Below are 27,014 nucleotides of genomic sequence, written 5' to 3'. Positions count from 1 at the left end.
ATTGATTGTTTCACTGTAAATATCTGCCTCATAGTCCAGTCCTTTCTGTCTTTTTCCATTTCGTATTGCTCCATTAGCGTCTGCTTTGGCGAGTCACTTCCTGTCATATTAATGATTCTAATTGACATGAATTAAATGGAAAGGAGGAATTATATCTGCGTTAATAACGGGTAAAGCTGGTATATCAATATCTCGGAGAGAAAGAGAGAAAAGCGAAATGTGAAACTAATTACGAAAGTATTGCGCAGCTTCTCCTCTTCAGTGTTTCTGCGAGCGCAGAACTTTGCAAACAGCTATCCTGGAAAATAAAGATTACTTATAATTAATCAGAGGCCAAAAAAACTTGCATCTCTACTCAGATACCACTATTTTGTACAGAACTAAGGGCACTAAGCATAGGCTGGAATGGTCCACACACACACACGCGCACGCACAGTCCGAAAACGCTTGTCCCGAGCGGGGTCGCGGGGAGCCGGAGCCTAACCCGGCAACACGGGGCGTAAGGCCGGAGGCGGAGGGCACGCACCCGAGAAGGACGGGACGCCGGTCCGTCGCAAGGCGCCCCAAGCGGCACTCGAACCCCAGACCCGCCGGAGAGCGGGACCCGGCCCGAGCCCGCTGCGCCGCCGCGCCCCCTCGTGACAATAAACAAAGGAAGTATATAGATACACACACACACATTTTCAGAACCGCTCATCCCATACGGGGTCACGGGGAACCGGAGCCTACCCAGCAACACAGGGAGTAAGGCCGGAGGGGGAGGGGACGCACCCGAGAAGGACGGGACGCCGGTCCGTCGCAAGGCACCCCAAGCGGGACTCGAACCCCAGACCCACTGAAGAGCGGGACCCGGTCCAACCCACTGCGCCACCGCGCCCCCCTTATATAGATAGACTAGAAACAAATTTTATACCTTCATATATTTCTCTTTTTTCCCCCCCAACCTGTTTGTATGTTTCTGGCAGCGTTGCCTAAACCTGCAGAACTGCTCTTGCCGTACTGCTGCACGCACTCATACTCGCACCGCTGGAGTCACAGGGGTTAGAGCTGCTACCTTTGGACCCAGGGGTCGCAGGTTCGAGAAAAGCGTAAGCAAAATGAAGAAATGTAACGTAACATACGTCACCTACATTACGCGTGCGGCGACGGAAGGCCGCAAGGGGTGTCCGTACGGGTGCGATGACCCTCGTGCTCCGCGCTTGGCCGCAAAGCCTCTCGGCCACCCGCGGAGCGCAGCCTAGGAGCTCATTTCAAATTCCTCCTTCCTGTCTGCCGCAGAGTCTACATCTCTATCTCTCCCAGGAGGTAGAGAAGGGGAGTTGTCTCCTCAGCTTGAAGAACTCCTCGCTACGAGCCCTAATGTATTCCCTTTGTGTTCTGCACGAAAGATACATTACAGCAGGACTTTATTGCTGGAGAATATGTGCCATAAACAATGACATGCAGATAAAAGCAGGGGGTGTACATTTCAACATGGTAGTAACTGCCTCTTTCTGACTCCATTTTTTATTTTCACTGTACTGCATTTACTAACGACTACATTTAAAATGTCCAAAGACCAAGGACGCTGTGAAAACAAAACCAGGAGAATGAAATATTGATAGGAAAGAATGGAAAAAGATATTTCGACTTTTTTTTTTTTTTTTTTTTTTTAAAGTCCCACACCAGCAAAAATAATTTCAGTTTCATTTGGAAATTCTTGCACGTATGCGAAACATACCGTATAAACGTAAGCAAAAACGCAAAACCAATGATAACACTCCAGAATTAGAAACACGTTTGTCCTCAGCATACAGACACGTCGGAACGCTTCCACACATCTTGCTAATAATTTCATGGTACGCTTAAATTCATGTAGTTAATATTTTATTTATTCATTTAATTTTTCAAAACTATTTTTTAATAATAAATTTTACGTTGAGGTCAATAAAGAATCATCACAATGAACAAAAATTACTGTAGAAAAGAATTCCACGGGTTAAAAAAAAAAATATTGTTATTGTTATTATCTATAGCTCAGGTTGGTTTACATTTCCCCTCAGTGGTTCTGAATACAGCTCTCCAAAAAAGCAAAAGAGATTAATATCTGACAATAATACACAGAAATATTGAAATGGTCACTTCTCCCATTTCAAGGGATTGCTTCTTGGTTTCATCGGTTCAAGCATTAGGGTCCATATACATACAGCAATAACATCACCACTTGAATAATACCTGCATTCTCATCTAGGGCCTGGAGTTCATTAGGAGTCGGGGGTTAACGGGCGGACACCGAGTCACTTTTGTACCTTCCGGTGTGTTATTTCCTGCCCCCGCCATCATTCAGCAACTGCAAAGTCAGCCTACCGCAAGGACGTTGATTACATGAATTATGAATCGATGGCTGTATAAAAAAATTCAGGAGGGATACATGTTTTAAGAAGGGGGAAATTAACGCAACTAAAAACGTAATTGCAGATGTCATCATAAAATCTATATCTAGCAACACTTAATAACATTTAATTTAGTTTTTTTTTTTTTTTTCTTCATTTTCTCGCTTTTTTTTCCCCTCCCCCTTTTTTTCTTACTAAAAATGGTTGAAGAGCAGATATAGTTTTGCATCATCTATACAACAGGCTATAAAACACCACTTGTCACAGTCCAGAAAGCACATATAGATGTGTTTGTACCGCATATAAACGTATGTATTAAGATACTTTGCGTGCATGGAGTTTTGCAAATTTGCCGCTTACAGACGTCCTTCCCGGAACGCGCGCTGACCTTCCGGCTAAGGCCACGTACGTTCCTCCGGACAACGCGCCCGTTGACCCATTTCCTCTCCGGAACGAGCGAGCGTTTCCCTCTCTTCGCACCTTCCACGCCGCTCGGTCTGCCTTACGACCGCCGACGGCGCCTTTAGAAAGTGCAAATGCTTTGGCTGATTCCTCAAACGTAAGGTAGCATCTCCGGCTCTCGTCCCCGCTCCACCCCACCGCAGGGTCCTTTCCGTTTCGTCTGCGTCGCGAATGTTTGGCGATCCGTATTTGTCTCCTTGTTTTATGCATTGTTTTTTAAATCTTTTCCTTGCACCTGTAGAAAATGTCCCGGCAACACAAACACACAGGCAACGTAAATGAAAACACTGACAGTTCTGTGAGATTGTATATCCACCCCCCCCCCCATGGATCTCCTCTCCTCTCCCCACCCCCACCCCCACCCCCCCACCTGTTTCCCAGAAACGAGAGAGTGACATGTCAATATCCTGCTAGTTGGACGATTGAGTGGTAGTTCCGCTCTTCAAGTACGCGAGAGTTATATCCTTCTTTTATCGACGGGTTTTTTCCTTTCCGCTTCGGTCCGTTCCTTGTTGGCGGATCTCTTTTCTTCGCGTTTATCTCAGTCTTTACGTTGTTTTTAGGGTTACCTTTCAACTTATAGGGTAATGTGCTTCAATAAAAATCGTTCCTTTATTTCACGTTGTTTTTCAGTATACCACGTCTTTAATAAATTGAAGACTAAATGTTTTTGTGTTTTTTTTTTTTTCTTTTTAAATTTTCTTAGTTTATGTGTCATTCATGTACATATGTGGCTCTTCTCTTCGCCTTTCCTTTGAGTCTGTGGTCCTGCAAAGGCATTTGGAGTACAGGTTCACACGTAGTATTCCTTGTCTTTGTTCTTCTTGTTCTTGCTGGAGCTCTTGGCACTATTGGCTGGCTTCTCCTTCACCACGGTGCCGTTGGACTGCGCCGAGTTGCTGATGTAGTTGCGACTCTCGTCCACGTGGTAAGAGCCCTCGTCGCGGTTGCGGTACTTGTACATGGCGTACAGAAGAATGAGGATGCAGAGCGCGGCAGCCGCAACGATGCCCACCACCATGCCCGTGGTGCTGCTCGACTCCCGGATCACTTCCGAAGGACCCGAGAAGCTCCTTCCTCCGGAACCTGTGGGGCTGGCTGTTTCGGCAAAAACAGAGAGGCAGACCGGTTACTGTACGGCTCGTACCGACACCATCCCTACTGCTGTAACGAAAGCGTGCTACGCTCTTCTCTCTTGGCTGAACTCCAAACTAGACCTTCTCAAACGTTTCAAGTGAAGCTACACATGCGAACCTTCGGTAAAATACAAAGCAATCTTTTACATATACTGTCCATCCTCAGAACGCTGCACTGTAATGGGGGAGGCAATTTCAAAAAACAAATTTACACCGTTCTTGAAGCTTTGTATTTTCACATACTGCATGCATACATACATACAAACGTGTGCGTATATACAGTACTGCGCAAAAGTCTCGGGCACTTAGATCTGTTTCACAAAAACATTTGTTTTAGACGGTTATTTAATGCCTTCTGCATGAGTGTCGATGGGAAAGAGCATACTTGACATTTTCAAGCACACACACACACACACACACACACACATTTTCAGAACCGCTTGTCCCATACAGGGTCACGGGGAACCGGAGCCTAACCCGGCAACACAGGGCGCAAGGCTGGAGGGGGAGGGGACACACCCAGGACGGGACGCCAGTCCATCACAAGGCACCCCAAGCGGGACTCGAACCCCAGACCCACCGGAGAGCAGGACCGTGGTCCAACCCACTGCGCCACCGCACCCCCCCCCCCCCCATTTTCAAGCATTCCTTTCGCAAACACTTACAGGATTACAGGAAGGGTTTTGTATGTTGCTAAAGGAAGAAAGTACACGCACGCAGAGTCTGAGACCGCTTGTCCCCGGCGGGGCCACGGAAAACCGCGGCTTAACCCGGAAACAGAAGGGCGCAAGGCCGCAGAGGGAAGGGACGCACCCAGGACGCTGCCTGTCGCAGTCTGCCACAAGGCGCCTCAAGCGGGACCCGGCCAAACCCGTCGCGAGCTCGCTCAGGACAAGCGGTTGCCGACGATGGATGCTTACTAAACTTTGTAGGAATCTTATTAAAATTAAGAGCGTTATTTCTGGAAGCATTCTCGCTTTACCGCTTTTTTCCCCCCCCAACCGAGTGCCTAAAACTTTTGCGCAGTACTGTATACATACAGTAAAGATAATGTTTCACTGTACGAAAATGTAAATAAATACAAACATATCTACGCCTGTTCGTGAAAAAACAATGGATAACAAGCACTGCGAAACACAAGCGTGAAAGACATGTAAAGAAGAGCTTCCTACAGGCGGTCCCCGATTTACGATGGGGTCACGTACCGCGAAACCCACCGTGAGTTGAAAATGCATTTAACGCGCCTAATACGCACATCAGCGGGCGAGCATCGCGCGAGACCATCGCACCGCACATCGCTTGCCCGGGGGGGGGGGGAACTATGGTTTCTACTCAATGTCTATCACCAGCTCACCGTGGTAAAGTCGAACCATCGGGGACCGCCCGTAAATATATATTTAGGAATGTTACTGTATGGTGTTCCTAACATCCCTTGTTCCGGCGTCCGCTCTTCCGCAGATGAGCCACATAAAAAAAAAAAAAAAAAAAAAAAAAGAGCGCGATATAATGACATTTTAAGCAAACGCTACTTAATTTGTGCCGGATGGTCAAAAAATGACATCGGCGAGCAGAACTTTCAATCATCTCACTCATCTAGCAGCCGCGCACCGTCTCAAACGCGGCGCAAAAAGACAGACGCCGAAGGGCGCCCGGTCCTCACTCGTGTGCCCACAGCGACGGAGAGGAGCGGAGCGCGGCCGTTGAGCGAAACAAAATAAGGCCTGCTCTAATATGGTAATCGGAGCACTTCCCCGTACAATGGTGACACTTGAATGATTTGTAGGATAATTGAAGATGCAGCCTCAACATAATTACAATGCCGATGCCGGGAAGGGAGGAGGCCTAACATGTGGCCCTATTTTTATTCCAATTTAATGAATCCAATAAAGCCTCTTTAATGAACTCTAAATGTTTGATAATGGCATTAATATCTGACAAGAATGGGTTCTGGATCCATTTGCTCCTTGAATGAGAAACTGATTACATATCAGAGAGCCTCCATTATATACTACTGCTGTCCAAATTGTAATCTCTCTCCCCATCAGCTCCGATAGCTCTCCACAACCCCCTTCAACATTCTCCTGACTAATGTTCTTCTCAGATACAGACTCCCCCGGTCCCCAGATTTAGCCCGTGGCACTTTCTTCAAATTTCTACAACGGTCAGCACACAGAAACTCCTGGCATTTATGTTCTCTTTGACTTCCAGGAGACCCCATTAAACTCCTCCGTTCCCATTGGGAAAGAGAGAGGCTCATCTCGATTTGTGCATCACTTCTACTGAAAATAGAAAGACTGGGGAATATGGAATCTGAAAGCTTCTCAATCTGATTTCAAATATGAAATTATGAAGATAAGAATCCTTCTGCGGTCCACACGGAAGAACGGTCCAAGAACAGGCGAGAAACTAGGTTTACTGAAAATACGACTCCCGACCGGTGGCTTGCGCGTGAGCAAATACGCAATAAAAGGGGACAGCTGGTAGCGGTTAGAGCCGCCGCCTTGGGACCTAAAGGTCGCAGGTTCAAATCTCACCTCTAGCTGCAGTACCCTTGAGCAAGGTACTTACCCTAAATTGCTCCAGTAAAAAAAATTACCCAGCTGTACAAATGGGTAAATAATTGTAGGTAGATTAACAGCGCCGGCGGCGTTAGAGGAAAAAAACGGTAGCTAAATGAATACACGAAAATATCTACCCAATGCAGAAATTCCTCGATGGCAAAACGCATCTAGATCATGCAAGGACAGAAAAGCCAGGAGACGCGCGAATGCATTGTCGATCGCGGTTTGAACGGCGTACGCATGCTCGACGGTATAAAGGCGTCACGAGAATGTCGAAATAGTTGGATAACATCGACTTTGCTGAAACGCGTACTTCGCCGGCAGGATGCGACTACGTCTCAGCATTCAGCACCCTATTTACATTCACGTAGCGGACGTTTCCCTCTAAAGCGACGTACGTCTCATAGAAAATACAACGCGTTCATTACGTGAGCAGGAAGAGACGCGGCTTAGATGCAGACGTGCGATCCTTAAGCGCACCTGGTTTCTTCCTTTCCACCACATGAACCGACGTTCATCACACGAGCAGCTGCGTAAAACTCGGATTTCGTGAGGTACTACGGAAGTGAGAACATCCCGTTCACGTTGCGCTTCGCTTTTACCTCATCCTTTGCGCCTCAAATTGTAGGTATCTCTCACGAGGTCGCTTAAGTTCCCGTCTGCTCTCGCCACCGAACAGCGAGGCCCCCGCGCTACGCGGAAGCCCTGCCCACCTGTCCCGCGGGAGCGAACGAACGCCGAAACGGTCAATGTGTCTTTCGCGGTTTTATGACCCACTTCTTCCACCCCGGTCGGGTATACGTCGGCGACGCCGGTAGATGTTCAAGGACGAGGGGAACCGCCACCGGGAACGGCTACGACCCGCCGCCGCGCATTTTCCCAGCCCGTGACGGGACCCGCTACGGCCGCAGACGGCCGGGCAGAGCGCGGGCCCTCGCGGGCGGAATGCCGATCGGGGACAACGGCAAAGGCTTGGAAAAAACAACGTTCGACGGGGACTCGAGCTCCCGAGAAGCGCGGAACGCCCAACGAGGTCACCGGGCCGCCGCGGCGGCCAAATCTTCCCTCGAATTAACCCGCCTTTCACTTTCGCCAGCGATCTAATCGTAGCGCTCGGATGGGCGAGCGCAGCTGCTCCGCGACCGAAGTGCACATTGAAGCCTGGCTGTTCTTTAACGAGCGAGTGAGAGCGCAACTGCCAAGGAGCGCTCCTCACCCATTAACCGCAGGTCACTGCTCTTGTCACACCGGTCGTAAAAAATAAAAATCAAGCATTTGAACGGCATTTAAATTTGTCGTAAACTTCTACTGGAATTAATGACATTACAGCATGTTACGGCAACGTAAAACAATTATTTTGCGAGCGGTCGGTTGACTCCGTCAATTTCATAATCGGATAAGACGCTATTTTTACCGGTAGCGTCGTACCGCATTACGCGAACGGTTCCGTATTTTATCCGTCGATACGTTCAGCGTTAGTTCACGCGCAAATGTCGCTACAGGTGAACCGGCACGTCCGCATGCTTATTCACTGCACATGATGACAGCAATGTGGCTTGAGGTGTATACCATCGTAACAAATGGGCAGGACATGACAAAGGACATTGTCACGGTTGGTAAGCAGCTGCATAGGGAAGCAGCGCAGCGCATGATTTAACACATCCTTGCTACGCTCAGACAGGAAACTTAATTCGTAGTTCAACGCTCTAAAGCTCTTAAGGTAATTCACATCCAGTGTCATTTTTCTACCCCGGTTGGGCCTGTCGTGTTCTCGATCCATCCGGGATTGTTCATTAAGTGTTTCTCTGGGATATCTGACAACGGCATCGATACAGGTGTTACAGGAAAAAGAAGAATAAAAGGCGTGTGTGCGTGTGTGTGTGTGCGTGTGTGCGTGTGTGTGTGGAGGGGATACCTCAGAGATAAGAGCTATAATTGTTGCTACTTCAGGAAATTAATTTCAAAGTTGAAGAAGGCCAGGGAATTATGGGGCTACTTAAAGGATTAAAGCTCTAGCGTCTATTGTGCGGCGGAAGATATGTCCGTCTTTGTCCGAGGCAATTACCATACATTGGCTTTACTTGGAGTCAGTCGGTCGCAACGATCCCCAGACAACTCAAATCACATTTTACACGTTCGAGTCGCTCAAATATTCACTAATTGCTTCGTTGTTTCTACCTAGAAGGACTGCGATTAATGGGCGGCCGGTGGCGTCGCGGTCGGAGCGGCCGCCTTTGGCTCCGAAGGTCGCCTTCTCGATCTCCGCCTCCGGCTGCGGTGCCCTTGAGCAAAGCGCTTGCTCTGCGACCGCTGCGGTACATTCGCCCGGCTGCGGGATAGGCTCCGGCTCACCGCGACCCCGCTCGGGACAGGCGGTCGTTGAAATTTCGCCGGATCGCGATTACTTCATTTACAGTTTCACCGTTGATTTCGTACGGCTTGGATGACTTGACGAAGCAGTTCGGGTCTGATTTCGGGGAATGTGCTTTTATAAAGGCTACAACGGCAATGCTCTTCCACGGGTGCGCTCTCCTGTCTGCTCATCGGACGTTCACTCAAGGGCCGGGTACAGACCGGGTAAAGAGGGGAACGTGGATTGGTAAGCACACCAGGCTGATAAGCGACATCGCAAGTGAGACGGGCAAACCGATATGCATGCGTATACCGGGGATCGGAGAGTGTCGCTCCGGAATGATGCAGGTTGCAGAACGTAGCAGTTTGGGCTTCACCGTGTTGCAACCCGTCCTCACAGGAGGAGGCCCCGATGACCACTCGTTGATGCTCCATCGCTCCAAACGAGAGCTGACATAACCGGGAGGGTCGGTGCCGGAGACGAGCGCCTTGAAGAACGGACCGCGGGCCGAGGTGCGCCTCGAGCGGACACGAGGGTAAGAAAAAAATGGCGGACAAGCGGGTCTCTTTCGGGGGGTAAAGCGGACGTAGAAACTTCGGTGAAACTGCCAAAATAACCTCTCCCTCTCCACAGGCAGGAGTCACGTTACCGTGTCGCTTCCTGACCTCCGTTGGGAAAGGGGGGAGAAGAAAAAAAAAAAAAAAAAACCTGCTGTTTTATTCATAGGGACCCCAGTTAATGTTTCAGTCATTTAGTTGCAAGTCATTTCCTTTGCGGGGGATGTGGAGCGAGGCTGGGATTTCAGCACGACAGCAGTGAGAATATCGGATGAACCAAACAACAATATCATAAGAGACGCATCCATAATAGATACAACCGAATATGTTATCGTCACACGAGTGCCTGTTTCAAAACTTCTCCGCTGTTGGTTTTCAAATGAAACTATGGGGGGAGGGAAAAAAAGTCTCTGCAATTAATTGTCTCACTGCGCGAATGCCCTGAGATGCCACAAAGGAGAATGAATCCAGATTGCGCGTACCGGGGTACTTGGTGCACATGGCTTGAAATGCCCATAACCCACGAGTCAGGCTCGCTTTCGAGGGGATACAGGCGGAGGAAGGGTCACTTGTAACCCTTCCCCTCCTGCCGTCCAGGCTTGCACCCCCTACAAGTCTTTAAAGAGACATTAAGAGATTTGGGATTAGGCAGCATCTGCGGGGACTGAAAGAAATATTTTAAAGCCCTTCAAGCCACTCTCATCTTTGGCATTTATTTGGCAATCTCAAGTGATAAGACTAGTTTGAAGCAAAGACAGAGGGGGTGGAGCAAACGCTACTACTTTGACCATAATGAATGGGCACCACACTGAGAGATCGCTCTTCCGTAGGGATATTATCAGGGTCACGTGGTGTAACGCTGCACGGCAAATCGACTCCATTTATCACAAAACTTCTCATTTTACATTTACCGTGTACATTTTTCCATTCACCTTAAGCCATTCTCCCAAGACAAAAATATATTACTGACAGCACTTACAAGAGAGGGAGTCGGAACTCATACCAGGGTCCTCTAAGTGGAAGCAGGTCGCTCTGACCTTTATACTACCAACTGCGTTGTCATATTATTTTCATTTAAATTTAACTCGATATCTGGCCATTCATTTAAATTAAATATCAATGTATTCAAAGAGGCGGGGGGGCAGTGGGTCGGACCGCAGTCCTGCTCTCCGGTGGGTCTGGGGTTCGAGTCCCGCTTGGGGTGCCTTGCGACGGCCCGGCGTCCCGTCCCGGGTGCGTCCCCTCCCCCTCCGGCCTTACGCCCTGTGTTACCGGGTTAGGCTCCGGTTCCCCGTGGCCCCGTATGGGACAAGAGGTTCTGAAAGTGTGTGTGTGTGTGTGTGTGTGTGTGTATTCAAAGAAAAAACACTAGTATGAGTAGTGACTCATTTCAGCCTAAAGTATCAGGACATCTCTTTCTTCTCATTCTCAAAGTGGGGTGTTGAACATGGCCCATTAAAACCAGAGCAACACATGTTAATTACTGTCACGGGAAAGACACGCTGATTGATGAGTCTCATGCCTTCAAGTGATGGATCGTGAGGCAACCGAGGAACACGGTAAAATTACGAGATATGCTGGACGCGCAGGAGGGAGGAACGCCGGGCAAATAAAAGGGACTGAGCCGTCACCCTTGTCTGGCTAGATTGCAGCTCACCTTCACTTCTGGTCTACATTTACATTTATTTATTCATCAGAATTTTCTCCAAAGCGACTTCCAACAAACTCTATGTAGTGTTATCAGCCCACAGACTTCATTCGCCGCGGTGACTTACACCGCTAGATACGCTACTTACGCCGGGTCGCTCGTCCACACATCGGTGGAACGCACACACGCACTCTCTCTCCGTCACTCACTCACACGCTCCGGGTGAGCCGGAACAGCATGTCTTTGGAGTGCGGGAGGAAACCAGAGCACCCAGATATAGGGAAAACATGCAAACTCCGCAGAGACCGAGCGGGGATCGAACCCATGTCCTCTTGCACCACATACATACATGCATAGTAACGACGAGATGTTTGCGTACACTTGCTGGATACTTGTTTTTCCACGAGGAATTCGTCTATCGAGTCTGAGCAGCACTCAGCTAACATGTTTTCACAGCCCTTCTGCGGCTATTTCCGGAAACGTGGGGCAATCGTGCGTTGCTTTACCTTCACTCTTCCATCCATTCTGTCCCACATAATTATTGCCCAAGCGGCACACAGGTACATAAACTTTTAACAGGTATTGCGGAAACTAATACTCTTTGCAACAACCGTTTCGCGAGAGGCTACTGTCTATAGAAACGTACGGCAAACCGAGGAGGAACCTTAAGAGCTCGAAACGCTGCGCTTCCGGAAAACCGGCACGCTCAGCCAGAGCCTGCTTACTGCTGCCAGCTAACGAAAGAAGCGAATAAGCTGCTGCTTGCACAACGTTGTCATTTTTATTACGGGTGGTCCCCGATTTACGACGGGGTGACGTTCCACGAAATCCATCCCAAGTCGAAAATGCATTTAACGCACCCGACGCACACCTCCGCGTGACACACCGGGAGATGCGGATCGCTGCCGCTGCCCAGCAGCATCGCGAGAGAGTATCGCTCCGCATATCGCTTGCCCGGGGGGAAAAAAGAAAAAAAAAAAATCTAAAATTCAAATTCGAAGTACGGTTCCTGCCGAACGTCTATCGCCAGCTCACCGTCGTAAAGCCAAAAAAAAAAAAAAAAGCCGCCCGTCGAACCGTCGTAAATCGGGGACCACCTGTGCACCTAGAGGTAGAAACATCCAGAGCGGAGCAGCAGGGGAGATCTCAGCGTACACGCAGTCGTTGAGGTCGTCCCACGTAATATCAGCGTGCGCGACTCTTTCGATTTGCTCAAACAAAATTTCGGCAGGCATGAGGTACGTCCAGAGAGCAGTATGTCGCCATAAATTCTCCAGAAGACCAGGGCTTAGTTGGCTTGCTCAGCGACACGTTTCCGTAATCCCGCGGATTAGTGTTACAGTACGGCTACATATCCAGCTGTAATCACCAGCTGTCAGCCTTGTCATTTTGAAGCCGATCAACAACGGCCAGGCTACCGCATGAACTACTCTAAGGGTCCTAGGCTAAACATTACGATGCCTTAAGCCCGTTCCCGTGAAACCGAGGAAAGGTCCACGATAGCTGCCGCGATTCATTTCCGTGTCCGATTCGCACCCGTATAAAAAGAATAAAGGACATCTCAGATAAGCGTGAATTCGCCCCAACTGTTATTATGGTAATCAATCCAGAGTACTGGGATTCCTACCTTTGCGGGCCCTACAAATAAGGAGGACGACACCTCGAACCTGTCATGTTTTCGGCCCTCCGAATCAAAGCTGTTACAATTCCCAACAATGAGCAACTACAACTAAAATGCTTACTTCCACCATAGCTACATTAATGGCTTATTTATAGCTTCTCATACTTAGTAAAGTTTTCCTAGTAATGCTATATTATACAAATACAAGGTTTGCTATACGTCTTCCGAGCCTTTATTCAGCACTCCATGTCACCGTGTGATGCGTGCCCTATAAAACGAATTGAATAATTAAAATCAAAGTGCTTCTCTCTTTGCAGTGAAGGCCCACAATAGGTTAAAAATTTAATGAATCTAAAAATGTTAAAGACACATATATCCCAGTTTAAATATATTTCTCAGCCGTACAAGAGCTGGGCTCCTGGTGTGATTTGACCCTGCAATCTTTAGTCGATATTTCAGTCCTTATTTGTTACGCTGCTTGGCATCATCACCGCGAAGAACCGGAGACCTTCGCAAATGCGGAGGAAAACGTTACGACTGGCTCGCTTACAACCCGTCGCTTAGAAAACCGGACAAACCACACGCTTCGGTTGTCGATGCTTTTTATAAAATAGGCACCCGGCTGCCGGGGGGTCACCGGGTCAAATCCCAATTCGCCTCGCCCTTGGACACCCCCCGCCCACTAATACCGGACGTTCGGCAGCAAATGAATGCTGCAGCACACAGGAGAGAAGAATCAGAACGACGCATCATTTTATCCCCGTCCCATTGTCAGAGGATCCTATCTCCCAAGTTTCCTGAGTAAATTTGGATTTAACGGCCAGGCTATTACTCAGTCTGCAGCCCCGGCGAAGAATTTTTGGCTGAGGTTATGCTGATTCGACAGGAAGGGCCTTGACTCGATGCAGTTAAAGATGTCATTACGTTGCCGAACACGTCGTGCCGTCGCCGGGTTATATGGAGCAATAAGCCCCGTTTAATGGGATCTTATGCAATTTATTAGGACATAAAAAGCTGAAGCCTTCGCCACCGGCATATGGTTGCGTGTGTGCGCGCGCGTGTAGCTACACCTAATTTAGCTTTAAGATAAACAATTTGTCCTTCTTTTCAGTCACTGATGCATCACTGTTATGTGACTTTAATAGTTACGATTCTGACCTTGTAATTAAGCTTCGTGCCGTCTCTACGAGGATATGTAAGAAAGAGAAAACTACCGCTTAAAGAGTTGGTTTTCCACGTCTCACTTAACTAGTATCATCAACAATATCCCGTTCTTGTATAACGTTTAGCTGTCCGGATAAATTTCACTTTTTAGGGACAAATTCCAGCTAACTGTGCGGCTCCCTCTCCGAACACGCGGTTGGCCGCCCGGGTCGGAAGCTACAGCAAGGACCTTTGATCACGTGCAATGTTTCACCAAAGTTATTTTCTTCCTGCCTCTTGGTTGGCGATAATGTGCATTTCACGGATCGCGGCTCCTCGCACTTGATCCGGCTGTAAAATACGCCGAGTGTTTACATTTGTTTGTTTAGCTCGCCTGCGGAAAGCAATTCCAACTGGCAGTTAACCCAGACGCGGCGTTTTCGAGACGGAGCGGGTGCCCGCCGTTGCCGACGCCGTGTTCGATGGCCTTTCGTGTTTCCTTGTTCCCGAAAAAGGGAGCAAGCCTCTCATGCGCGGCCTGGAATAATAAACAGACGCATGGGATCAACCGTCAGAGTTTGGACAGCGATTTCACAAGAGAGCGGTGCTAAGAATGTTCAGAGTGAACTGAGAGTAGCCAAAATTCATGTCGGGGTCTAAGAGTGCAGGGGGGAGAGAGAGAGAGAAAAAAAATATATATATATTTACGACATTTTTATTTTTCTGATTATGTCTACTTTATGAACACCGACTTCTCAGAGTTGTAAAGTACTACACTTATTCTATAATGAGGAAGGCATTGTAAGTATTGTGCCGTAGCATACATCAATACTTGAGGTATAAGTTTACAGCATTATGACATTATTTGTACAATTATAAAAAAGCATCATTAAAAGAACATATCTTTGAAAAATAAAAGCAATATTAAAAACATCATTGAGTGTTAAGGTTAACTTAAATTTCATTTACTACCACCTGATGCTGTGTCCTACGCCATTCAGAAATGAACCAACGCAGAGAAAGAATGTAAGATTTTCTAGGATTACTTCAGTATTACATTAATTTATATCTTTCTTCCAATTACAATGGTATTAAATGCCATTAAAGTGCAAAAACAGAAAAATGGGGCCTGTCATTGCTTTTTTTTTTTTAATAAGCTTTTGTCCTACTTCGTCTTTCAAAAGAGGGGGTTTTGTCGGAGGGGGGTTTGTCTGGAGCCCGGGGTTTAAAGTAGAAGAGGACGACATAAGCGTTACATCTCGCTTTCCACTGAACGCCTTGGTGTTTCTTCTCTTAAAAAAGAAAAAAAACCAAACTAAAATACAACAAAATAAATGAGGCTTCCATGATGCCTGGCTAATCTTCGGCACTAAACTGTGCACAATTACTACATTTTTCGGCTGCCCTCAGTGAAATGCCAGGAAATGGCCCATCCGTGATCACCGGGGATGCGGTAACAAGGCTGCATGCTAGCATTCTGATTGTCGCCAGCTGTCAGGGATGAACATTTGCAACGGTAAGTGGTGAACACGTATGAAAAAATGAGGGGGGAAAAAAAACATAGCGGTCGATGACCTACAAGGCGGACGCACTAAAAAGGCACACGGACGAGCTACACGTTGAACCTGCTACGGAACCTTCTAGACGACGAATCGCAATGAGAACGAGTTTTATTGGCCGAGCGTGCGTTCGCTGCGGTTCTAGACGCTTCCAGTATTTACAGACAACAAGCAGCTGACACAGAATTACGGAATAAATAAATAACATATTTACAGAGTATACAAACACGAGAGTATAAATAGAAAGCTGATAAACGGAAGCTGCATTAATATGCACAAAGGCAGCCGGACCGCAGCAAAAAGAACCAAAGTGCATTCCGGGAATGAGTGAATGGCCTAGTATATCTGGACACTGACTTCCCACCAACGAGCTCGCATTATTTCATTATTCATACTCCTTCCATGCAGCATTTTACCCTAGTTGGTTTTGTTTCGTTGGGTGAAAACCTCTCACTGGCCCCACCATAAAGGTGCGATTCACCATTTACCACCTGATTAGTCGCTTTGTCGGATGATTTTCATGTTTTTTTTTTTTTTTCCCCCTGGTGCAAATACATTACTGGAAATGTCAACATTTTGCAAGCTTTGAACTCTTAACGTACATGGCTGGAGGAGCAAAAAGGGAACAGGAGGATTACAGAAATGGGGGGAAAATGAAGAGTTAAGCTTAACCTGCCCAAAAGCAACAAGAATGGATTTGAGTACTGAAGAGGATGAATAATAACTCCCTGAACCATCAGGGGGTGGGAATTAAGCGCTGCTCGGGCCACCGCCGGTGAGACAGTCATCCCTACACGCCTTGCGAGGTGCCAAACGGGCTGCTCTCAGCACTCAAAGTCGCGCCTCGAACGAGCGCGAAGGGCACGGGAAGCAGCATTGCCTGCTGTTTCACCACTCCGACACTGACGCAAGCGTCATTACTCCAACGCCGGAGGCTTCCCGAAAACTCCCGCGAGGGAACATCTCGACGAGAAGGAACTCTGAGGCGTGACAGCTGGGGTCCGCTAAACCGGGAGGGGACGGGGCGGTGGGTGATCGAGGACAACGATGAGGCTAGCGCTTTCCTCCCTTCTTGCCCTTCACGACGGTGCTTCGATTTGGCCACGGGGGTTGCGGTTCCGCTGCGGTCACTCATCCGCAGCTGCTCCGCAGGTGTGGAATCACAACCGGGATGGAGGAAGGAGAGGAACAAGGAGCAACTCGACGAGAAACGGCCTTCGGCATCCACGCACGCGCGTTCCTCGCCGCGCTCGACAGAACGCAAGGCGCTGTCGTTCTCTGCCGAAAAAAATACAATGAACCGCTTCTTATTTCTCACGTTCGGCTGACGCTTTTCTCCAAAGCGACAAGCGACTTGCAGCGTTGAGGCATTGACAGTTACTCACCCGTTTATACAGTCGGGTAATCTCACCGGAGCAATTTAGGGCAAGTACCTTGCTCAAGGGCACTACAGACGGAGGTGGGGATCGAACCCGCGACCATTGGGTTTCCAACAGCAGTAGCGCTTAACCGCCACGCTACCAGATGTCCCCGTCTCGTGCTCTTTTTGCTGTCTTTCCGTTCCTGGTTTTCGCTTTTGTTTTTCTGGCCAGATAACTCAATAAGGCACGCCAGTGAACGTAGCAAAACCGGGGGTTTAATTCTGCCTCCAAATTGCATCAAGCCTCTTAATTCCTTCCCCCAGGGCCCGATCCCTGGCAGGCCAGGCCCCCCGCCTGTCACTTAACCTGCAGCGGTGCGACAGAGGACCTGACAAAGGCCCTGCTGCTGCCACGTCCTCGCCAAGCTGCCGTTCCACAATTTCATACACCCAAACCCGCACGGCCCCGTGGCCAGCCTGGTGGCCCCGTGGAGCAAGAGACGATTCAATTTGCTGTAGCGTGATCTGATCTGGGACCTGCAGGGACTATTGCTCGCGCCACAGAACTGCTGCAGTTCCAGCGATACGAAAAAAGAAAGAAAGAAAGAAAGAAAGAGAGAAAGAAAGAGAGAAAGGAAGTGTGGAATAAATAACCCGAGAAATCAATACGTTCAACGGCCCGCGTGCCGGGTGCGCTAGGAGCCTCTGGTGATCCATGGTGTGACGGTTAACCTTGAGGGACGCTTACTTTCTCCTTTAGAGATTCTATCACCAGCAAGCTCTTCACGCGCCATCGCTCCATTTTTCATTCTCGTTTGCCAAAAACAAGCTTTTGATTACATTTGGGGTTGTTGTTGAGAATGGGGACAATGTGTCTGTGTGTGGTTGCCTTGGGCGAGGACATTATTCTACACTGAGGGATGTAAAATAAATACATTTAAAACAATAAATACATGAACACACACACGTTTCCTGATTTTTTTTCTCAATGCAGACATCAGTCATGGCGTGTTGTGCTTACGAAGCACGTGGGTCTCATGTCCCTACGGCAGGCCGCAGTAGGGATGTGGAGCCATTCACTGCCTCAACCCGTGTCCTAGTCTACCGCTGTACACTGCGGGGCTTTTCTCCTAAAATCGAAAGAAACGATCTGTCCAAACGGCACGTCTGCAACACAACGCATGCAAGGTGCAGGTCTATCTCGATGAAACGGTATTCCGCAAATGCTTTTGAGTCGCAAGCTTAGCTTTAAGGAGTAGCAGGATATGGAGACGTACATTAATTTACCGGGACCTTTATTACCACCAAGGAGATCAATAGAGACTGACAGTGTTACGTCTGGCTTCAATTGTTTCTCTCATTCTCAATCTATTTGTTCCTGCTTTTAAAATTCCCTCTAAGTAAAATAAGAAGCGGAGACACACTCGACTGGAGATTTTATTCTCATTCGATAATTGGCTTGGTTCACATAGAACAAACTAATAGAGAGCGACAAGGGAGGAAAAAGACTAGAATGCGCTGGAAATTATTTACAAAAAAGCAAGTGACTTACCACACATATCCATTTTTACTAGCTAGTTTTTCATTTGGAAGTAACAGGTAAATAATATTTATAGCATCCTGCTAGTATGTCAAGGCTATTATTTGTTTTCTGTAACAATGACAGTAAGAATTGATCGGTTAAATTCCCAAACGAGTATTATATAGCTATTATTCATGCCTTAAACCGACTCTTATTTAAAGTTAGTTATAATTTTTCAATTTTTTTTCAAATGCGACATTTCACTGTACAAATCTGGCCTAGGTACCTTTCTCATGGATCCCGTAGTTGGGCCACCCCCGGTACTTAAACTTGTTCAACTTTGGGTCACGAGTTCAAGTCCTAATGTATTAGGGGGTAATGACAGATGGCACAGGTACCTGGCGTTCGATTATTTCAATTCCTTCAGCAAAAGCGGAACCCTCCCCAAGTCAGCGGTTACGATAGGGTTAAGTTCCTCCTCCATAACTGATGGTAAACATACAAGTTTAGTAAACGTCTGAAATATATCCAACACCAAAAAGCTTTTATTAAAAAATAAAGTTATGTGCCTTAGATACATAAGGTGCTTCGTAGTTATCTTCCTGACCCGTTGCAATTTTTCCCTACGGAGTATCTACATCAGCACAATAGACAATACGTTATTCGTATCGTTCTACCGCCAAAATATTGCGGCGCAGTTTCTCACGGCCTCTAACTGGGTAAACAACAAGGTCTCTTTTTCTCTGTCACTTATTTTCTTGTATCTTACATTATTAAAACAATGCGTTAATCATTAATGCCCGTGAAAAATAATGTGCGAGAGCACAAAAAAAAAAAAAAAAAAAAAAAAAAAACCCCACAAAGTATTCGGATGAAAATAACCATCAAACTTGTCACATAACCGGAGAAGAAGGTTTATATCCTCCAAAGTACGTATCTGTTGCTGTAATAGCATCACATCATCTGCAATAGCAAATCTAGACCTTGAAGACAAAAAAAAAAAAAAAAATAGCTTCTAGGCTACGTGAAGGTATGAAATGATGAGGTTAGCAGGCACTAAAATAACACTGCTTGGAATATGGAAAATAAATCAGATGGTATCATAATAATAAAAACAACCGCAATATCAAATAGCTGCACATAAAAATGTAGTTAACGCACCATATTATTACATGAAACACACAATTCCTTACTTTCCTTGCTCGCTGACCGATTTGCGCCTCCGTGATTTACGGTTTCTTAGTCCGATACCGCACCTATAAAATTCCCAATACTTTGAAATCATCGAAATGCAACAGAATGCAACGTCAGGCCTTTTACGTTGCAATGCTGATGCCGCTATCTGTTCTTCGGGCTGCCAGCGAACGCATTTCTCACAACCTAGATTCTCGCCCCAACAGTGGAGCATTATCTTTTACAGCCCAAGGCCTTTAGCCAAGCAGTCACCTGTGAGCTTTTCCAATCTAGTCCTTACCTACCAGCTGAGTCTCCACACTTAAAACCATCCGCTCCTGGACCCGAAAGCCATTGATGTACACCACGGCGGAGCGCAGTTAGCAAACAGGATAAACAGCCCATCAGCTAAGCATTCATTTTAACATACTCTACTTGGAACAACCTTTATACGTGCCGTTCATCTTATTCTCTTGCCGCACTTCACAGCACAATTATAAATCCTTTGTGAAAGCAAAATGTAATTGATTCACAAGCACATCTGTTCTAAACAGTCTGAATGTCAAACCTATTATGGAGGACATGGGATTTTTCAGAAGTGTCTTTCCACTTTGAAACAGGGGCTGGCCGTTTTGAGCGCAAGAGACCTTCAATAATCACTGAATAAGAGGTAGTAACTATCCAGGTCCCCACTGCGGATAAAAACTGTTGCTTTCCAGTAGCAAGTACCTCCTTAGGACTCAGTGACAGGAGCACGCTCCCAGGAGAAGACGTGTTGTTTTCGGGCTCCACGAACAGGGGCTGACCCGAGCGATAAAGCCCCGCTTGTTTGTTTTCCACGAGTAACAGTGATGGGAGGGGGTATTATGCCATGTCAGAGCCAATCAGCCCTCACGAGCCAGCTGCTGCTGTGACGAGTCACTACTACCACTCCTTGGGGTGATATTTGATCTTAATAAACTACGACAGGGACCCTTCACTCGCTTCAAAAAAAAAGAAAAAAAAAAAAACAGAAACTCACACCAACATTATAAATACTAAAGTGGTTCCTTTAGACCCTGCTATGGCAAGCTTAAATGTGGGATGGGCTTTTGGGGTTTGCGCATAAAGACATGCGTCGCTTAGCGACGGGATACGTTCTCAGAAATGCGTCGTTGTGCAAACATTGCAGAGTGTACTTATACACACACACACCTAGATGGTATAGCCTCGATCGCAGAGTGTACTTATACAAACCTAGATGGTATAGCCTCGATGCAGTCAAGAGACACAGTAAACATGAGATTTATGATGCTGCTGCCGGTGTAACGCAGCATTCTGTTTTACAGTCAAGTTCTTTTACAAGTAGAAAGAATACACTGTAATATAAGGATAAAAAGTACAGTAGAGTAAACATAATGCGGTAACATAGGCGTTTATTATCACTCTCAAGTAGTATTACGTACTGTACTTGCTACACTTTTATACGACTGGCAGCGCGGTAGATTCCTTTACACCAGCAGCACCGCCAACACAAGAGTAACACGTTGCGCTACGATGTCGCTAGTCGATCAGAATTCTTCAGCCCCGTTCCAATCTTATTGGACCACCATCGACGTATATGCGGTCAGTCGTTGCCTGAAACATCGTTAAGCGGCGCATAACGGAATTGGGAAATTGGGGCATCGCTGTGCTAGGCGAACCTGAATAAACAGGGCGCAGCCGCAGACAGATCTGGGAGCCCGCTGGACGGGATGGGCAAAACGGGGAGGCGATCTGCTCGGCTGTCACGCAAAGTGACACAAAGGGACACACCGACACACGCAGAAAGGAGTAGTAAAAAAAGATGACTAACCTAACCCACCTGAGCTCGGCTCACACGGGTCAATGTCCTCATCGTCATTCGGACACTCGGCTGAGGCCACCACCACGTCGTCCGTCGTCTATGCAGGCGGGGGCAGGTGAGAACAGAAGACAGAGAGAAAGAGAGAAAATTACACTTGTGTACCACCTGCAGCAGCTGCGTGTGCACCTGACTGGGGACCCAACCTTTGCCAGCACATAACATCCCATTCGGAGCCTCTCGTGTTACAGTACGAAAGTTCAAGCTGCTGAAGATAAAGAAAAAAAATCAAAAAAGAAAAACAAAACAAAACAAACCAGTGCTCCCATTTTTTTTTTTTTTTCTTTTCCATAACGGAAAAATCAACACTGAGGATTTTTAAGGCCAAGACGATGAAATATCTACCTTCATAAACACACCTGGCTACAATAAAACACACTGCTTGGGTACCAGCTTCCACTGGGATGATCTAATCCTATAGCACATTTTTTACTTGCCGTGAATTGATTTTTATATTCTGAAATATTGGACTGACTATATTCCTCTCCTAGGCACTGGGGATTTTACATCAAATGGCTCAGAGTGGGAAAAATGGCTGCTGTCCTCCTCGTTTCGGGAGTTTTCACTTGAAAGATTTGAGTCGTACTTCAGTCTCTGTTTTGACCATCTCGGTATGTGCGAATAGAAGAACGAACGAACGAACCGACGAACAAACGAACGAACGAAGACCAGTTCGTTAGAATTCACGTCATGTGTTTCGGCTAAAACGCAAATGAAAAATGAAGAGGAGATGCGGTCTTCCTCACTGTTGCTCCATTCAGTTATTTCCGTCTTCTTCCAATTCGAGATCGCAACGGTCCCGCAATGGTCACTTGCTGCCACTATACAGAAATAATACAGAGACGTTACAGGTTTGCTTCGCCTGTAAGTTCACATTGGCCATCGTGATTTTTGGAAAAAAAATTGAGCAGGAAAGTGAAGAAAAAGCATATTAAAAAGGAGCACCACAAGAAACGAAAGCTGATGACTCAGAGGGCACTAAAGGACACCGAAGAACAGTAAAAGTGAAATGTGAATGTCCGACCCAGCTAGATTAGTATTGAACTGTCTGAAGGAAATGACCGTCGAGACCATTGTTTCCCTTTCCTCGATACTTAATTCGATCCATACATAACTTTAATTTGATCCCAATAACATCTCATTTGGCATTAATTCCAAATACAGTATCTAGCTAGTTGGGGACATGCAGCAGTCAAACTAAATCTGATGCAGGGGAAGAGAATTGTTCTTGAAATGTATGAATATTTGGCTCTCTGTATTTGTTCTCCAGAGCACGGGCTACGTATCGCGTCGGCAGGCCAGGTGGCAATGCTCGTAGGTTCTAGAGCTTCACATCCATGGCATCGCTCCTCAGATGTCATCTGTTGTCCTGCGGCAGGAGATTCTGCCGCTGCGTCCTGACAAACTTGGGTGCTGCGATCGACACAGGCGGTCCCCCCATTTACGGTGGGGTTACGTTCCGCGAAATCTATCTCAAGTCGAAAATATCCTAAGTCGACAATGAAATTAATACACCCAATGCACACCTCTGCGTGACAGACTGGGAGATGCGGATCGCTACCGAGCATCGCGAGAGAACATCGCACCGCGTATCGCTTGCCCGGAAGAAGAAAGATCAAAACTCAAAATTCAAAGTACGGTTTCTACTGAATGTCTATCGCCAGCTTACCATTGTGAAGTCAAAAAAATCGGAATTCAAACCACGGTAAATCGGGGACCACCTGCGTACCGATACCCCCCCGCTCCCAGCTTCACGAGTACTGAATGTACATTAACAAATATGGAGGTGTTGGTGGTGTTGGTGCCACTTGGACACGTGAAGAAGACCTGAGAAAAACTCAGCCAGGGTTCTATTGAACCGGGAGCCTGTCAATGAGTACGAGTCAAATTTTACAAAGGATCCCAAGACTTGACTCACTTTCATTTTCCTGTGACCCAAAACGCTTTCTTGCTTCATCAGTGGTGGTTTTTTTTTGTGGTTTCTGTGCTCTGCCCGAAAGCTTTCTTGCTCTTTGACAATTTACTCCAAGTATTGTCACTGTGCCCAAACTGCTTTCCGACAAATGTCACATTCCGTGCGTCTGTGGAGCAACGCCGAGGGGTTTCGGACATTCCGACGGCTCGTCTTGTACATTTTATTTGTAGCCCTGCGGCTGTGTGACAATTTAATAAGGAATAAATCTATGACTTGCCTCCTCATCAGCTACTCATACAGTGGAATAAACAGCATTCTCTGGGATCAAATAAACAAAGAAATATAAGACAATGGGGGCACCTTCGGCGTACCTGTTTGAAACCAAAGATTATGTATGAAGGTCAACATTTTCATGCAGCCCAAGTCTGATGAGCACTGTATAACATTAAACATTCATAACACGCTACTTGTGAACTCTGGTTTATTGTCACCTCTGACAATTTAATGCAGGGGATCTGAATTACATAAAAACGTGTCTACTGGAATAAAACCTTCTTTATGCTTCTAGTAATTTTATTCTACTGGGAAATAGAACCCATTTTACCTTGGTATGCAAGCTTGTTACTTTGTATTTCATAGTTCAACCTTTTCTTCGGGAGTTACAGCAACACCATAAAGCGACGCTATTGGATCCGTAGCACACCTGCTTTAAGCTTTCAGAATGTCACGGGAGGATTCTGCGCAAGACACCTGCGACTGTGCATTTAGCCACAAAGCGAACTCCTCGTCCAGACCCCACGGACGAGACCGCGGACCCGCTCCTCTGAAGTCCACGTACTCCTTCTGGCTGACCAAGAGCGACTCGAGCAGGCAATCCCAAGCTCTCCTCAGGATCTCTCGAGCGCTCTCTATAAATGCGCGCCGGCTTTCAGAATCTCCAGTTTCTTCATAAAGTGGATACCGCTGGTTGTCAAAGCTATGAGATGAAAGCAGAATACTGCTGGTCTCCCCACCAAAGCTTTATGCTGAACTGAGAGAGCAGCTCTGTGGTCTCGGTACTCCGTCTTCCGCGTTCCGAACTGTATTCGCAACATTCCTACATCATACTGAAACATAAAACAGATTTTTAATATTAACGTTCACTGCCAATGTTCATCATTTTTAACAACCGGCTGATACTTAATATGACAATGAAATAATCCTGGGAATTAACGGAAAAAAGAACTACTGTAGCGCCTCTGCAAAATGAATACTTCTATTTGCTGAAGTGAAATACGTTCTCTTGCTAAGACATCATTTTTTTGGTTTAGCTCTCATCTAGACATTAAAATAGAGCCCCTCAGTGAGCTGACAATACCATGTCAACTTGCAGAAGGAGATGCATTCCCACAAGCCCTCCCACCCATTTTACCGGACTGACGGGCAATCCCAACGCTGTCAATGCGTCCACGGTCCAGGAGAACCAGCGTCAGCGATTCCAGAGCGATCTACAGCGGTGATGTACGGTTGTCTCCTTGGTCAGGGGGCGGAGTGGGGGCGGGATCATAATTCACTTGTACAGGTCTCGGGATGGGGGCGAGGGGTAGCCAATAACCGTCCTGCCAATCAAGGCCTGCTTCTCGAAATTAGCGCTGGAGTCTAACGTCTGTCTCAATTTCTCTGTAACTAAGCTGCCACTCATTGTCAGTTAGAAATGAGTATGGCCTTTCTTTCCCAGCCAGAAAAGAAAAGCAGAAGCCTGGTCTTTCCTGGGAAGGCCATGATTCCTGTAGAAGGGCAAAAATCTTCTTGAATGCAAATAATGTTGAACTGATACGCTTGCTCCTAATTACAAAGTCTCCAAAGGATCATTTTCCTTCCGGTTACTTCTCGTCGACCAAATCTGACAAGTTCCCTCTGGCAAGCAACTATCTTCCTTGCAGACAAAATGAGTGACAGCAGAGCAGTTGAAGAGGCTTTGACTGTCTACCGATCATTTCAGAGAGATCCACTTTGGCTTACAGGTTGTCGCATGACTTGCAGTAGTCCGGGTGGGATATCTCCACAGTCCAGGCCTTGGTCATATCTCTCCTGGGATACAGCAGATCTCTTCTGTCTGGTCTTCTGGCTTCTGCCATCAAACCTTTCCACCTCATACAGAATGCTGCTGCATGAGTTGTGGGTGATGGGGGTGCGGTGGCGCAGTGGGTTGGATTGCCGGAAATGCGCCAGCCACACTTCTACACTCCTCTGTTTCAGCCAGCTCGACATTCCCACGCATAAGAAGTACAAAATGAAAAGCCCAAGTTTTACGTTTTAAGCTCCAGTGTATTTCAATAGGGGGCGCAGTGGGTTGGACCACAGTCCTGCTCTCCGGTGGGTCTGGGGTTCGAGTCCCGCTTGGGGTGCCTTGCGGCGGACTGGCGTCCCGTCCTGGGTGTGTCCCCTCCCCCTCCAGCCTTACGCCCTGAGCTGCCGGGTTAGGCTCCGGCCTGCCGCGACCCCGTGTGGGACAAGCGGTTCGGAAAATGTGTGTGTGTGTTTATTTCAATATCCTCCTTCTCCTACCCAGAACTGCTGAATTACAGAAGGAGATGCATTCCCACAATGCCTTCCATCCATTTCACTGGGCTGACGGGCAATCCCACCACTGTCGCAACATTCAAGAAGGGTATCGAAACAAATTTCTTCGGGACGCTACCTTCTACGCGCTCCTTAAACGTTTATTATGTTATCTGTTTAAAAAAAAGTATATATGCGGCTACTCGTGCAATGTACGCTGGTGGTACGTTTTCTGTATTTCAAGAATCGCATGTCTGAACCTCCATCATCAGCAACTGCAATGACTAGTTAATGACTGTCGACTGCGGGGAAACTCAGTCTCGACTGACTCCTTTTTATGGAAAAGCGGATGAGTTTTCCCACGTTACTAGACTACAAGGCACACGTGTAGCAAGTGAAGGCAGCTCCAGAATCTGTACGTCACCCTTCAGCCATTTCCCTTCGAGTTCTTCTCCTTTCACTATGATTGATTTTACAGGTTTCGCAGCTGAGATGCCTGACCAGTGAAGTGATACCACTCCCTGCTAGCCAGCCTCCCACACCAATCTCCCTTCGCTTTCCAACCGGATATTCCGTTCTCCCGACATTCTGTTTATGGAGTAGGTTGTCCTACGTACAACAGCTCCATGGGTGGTGCACCCTACCTACCCTGCACTATCCCCATTTCGAAGGTCATACTTATAGGTAATAATCGATCCAACCATAAGCACCTCCCTGCTCTTATTCAGCATGATATGACTTTGAGAAGGTAATGTACAAACCACATCAAGAAAGTGTTGAAAAGTTCCGTATTAAGCAACAACACCTCGACAGTAACGAAACAACGACAGCAATCAACAAAACATCAGCACAACAAATTGCCTGCAAGACACTAGCTGAATGCTGAAAAAGGGAAAGCGTCCGCTCGCTAAAAATGTGACGGCTTTGCTCGCCGGAGGTCGGATCCCGAAATAAGAGCTAAAATATTTAAAATCTCCCGAAACTATGACAACCTTAAAGAGGGGGGTAGAAATAACACTGCCGAGCAGACGTGTGCAATGAGAGGTATAAGAATGTGACACCTGCCTCCGTGCTGCCAATCGCTCCTGAAGAACACAGAGCCATTGTTCCTCTTCCAGGACGAACAGTGAAAATGGTGCTGGGTTGCTGGAAACATGTGCCCTCAGAAGAGCTGGACAATCAATGCTCTCATCGGCGGGGTGCACGCAT

At 47.1% G+C, this 27,014-nt stretch overlaps 1 protein-coding gene across 22 annotated transcripts in view; it reads right to left on the bottom strand.

Moving 5' to 3' along the window:
* Nucleotides 1-3,190: 3,190 nt before the first annotated feature.
* Nucleotides 3,191-27,014, bottom strand: part of nrxn1a (neurexin 1a) — a 330,335-nt gene continuing 306,511 nt past the window's right edge. For 14 of the 22 annotated variants that reach the window (XM_029254386.1, XM_029254396.1, XM_029254393.1 and 11 more), the window contains 2 exons: nucleotides 21,302-21,389; nucleotides 3,191-3,932 (listed from right to left, as the gene is read on the bottom strand). In XM_029254386.1, the coding sequence (XP_029110219.1) occupies nucleotides 3,628-3,932; nucleotides 21,302-21,389 (393 nt within the window). In that variant the 3' untranslated portion in view covers nucleotides 3,191-3,627. The remainder of the gene's footprint in view (nucleotides 3,933-21,301; nucleotides 21,390-27,014) is intronic. The other 8 variants (XM_029254388.1, XM_029254397.1, XM_029254398.1 and 5 more) reach the window with 1 other exon arrangement.

This window comes from Scleropages formosus, chromosome 8, assembly GCF_900964775.1.
Source record: "Scleropages formosus chromosome 8, fSclFor1.1, whole genome shotgun sequence".
Lineage (NCBI taxonomy): Eukaryota > Metazoa > Chordata > Actinopteri > Osteoglossiformes > Osteoglossidae > Scleropages > Scleropages formosus.
This window is presented reverse-complemented; position numbering and strand designations above follow the sequence as displayed.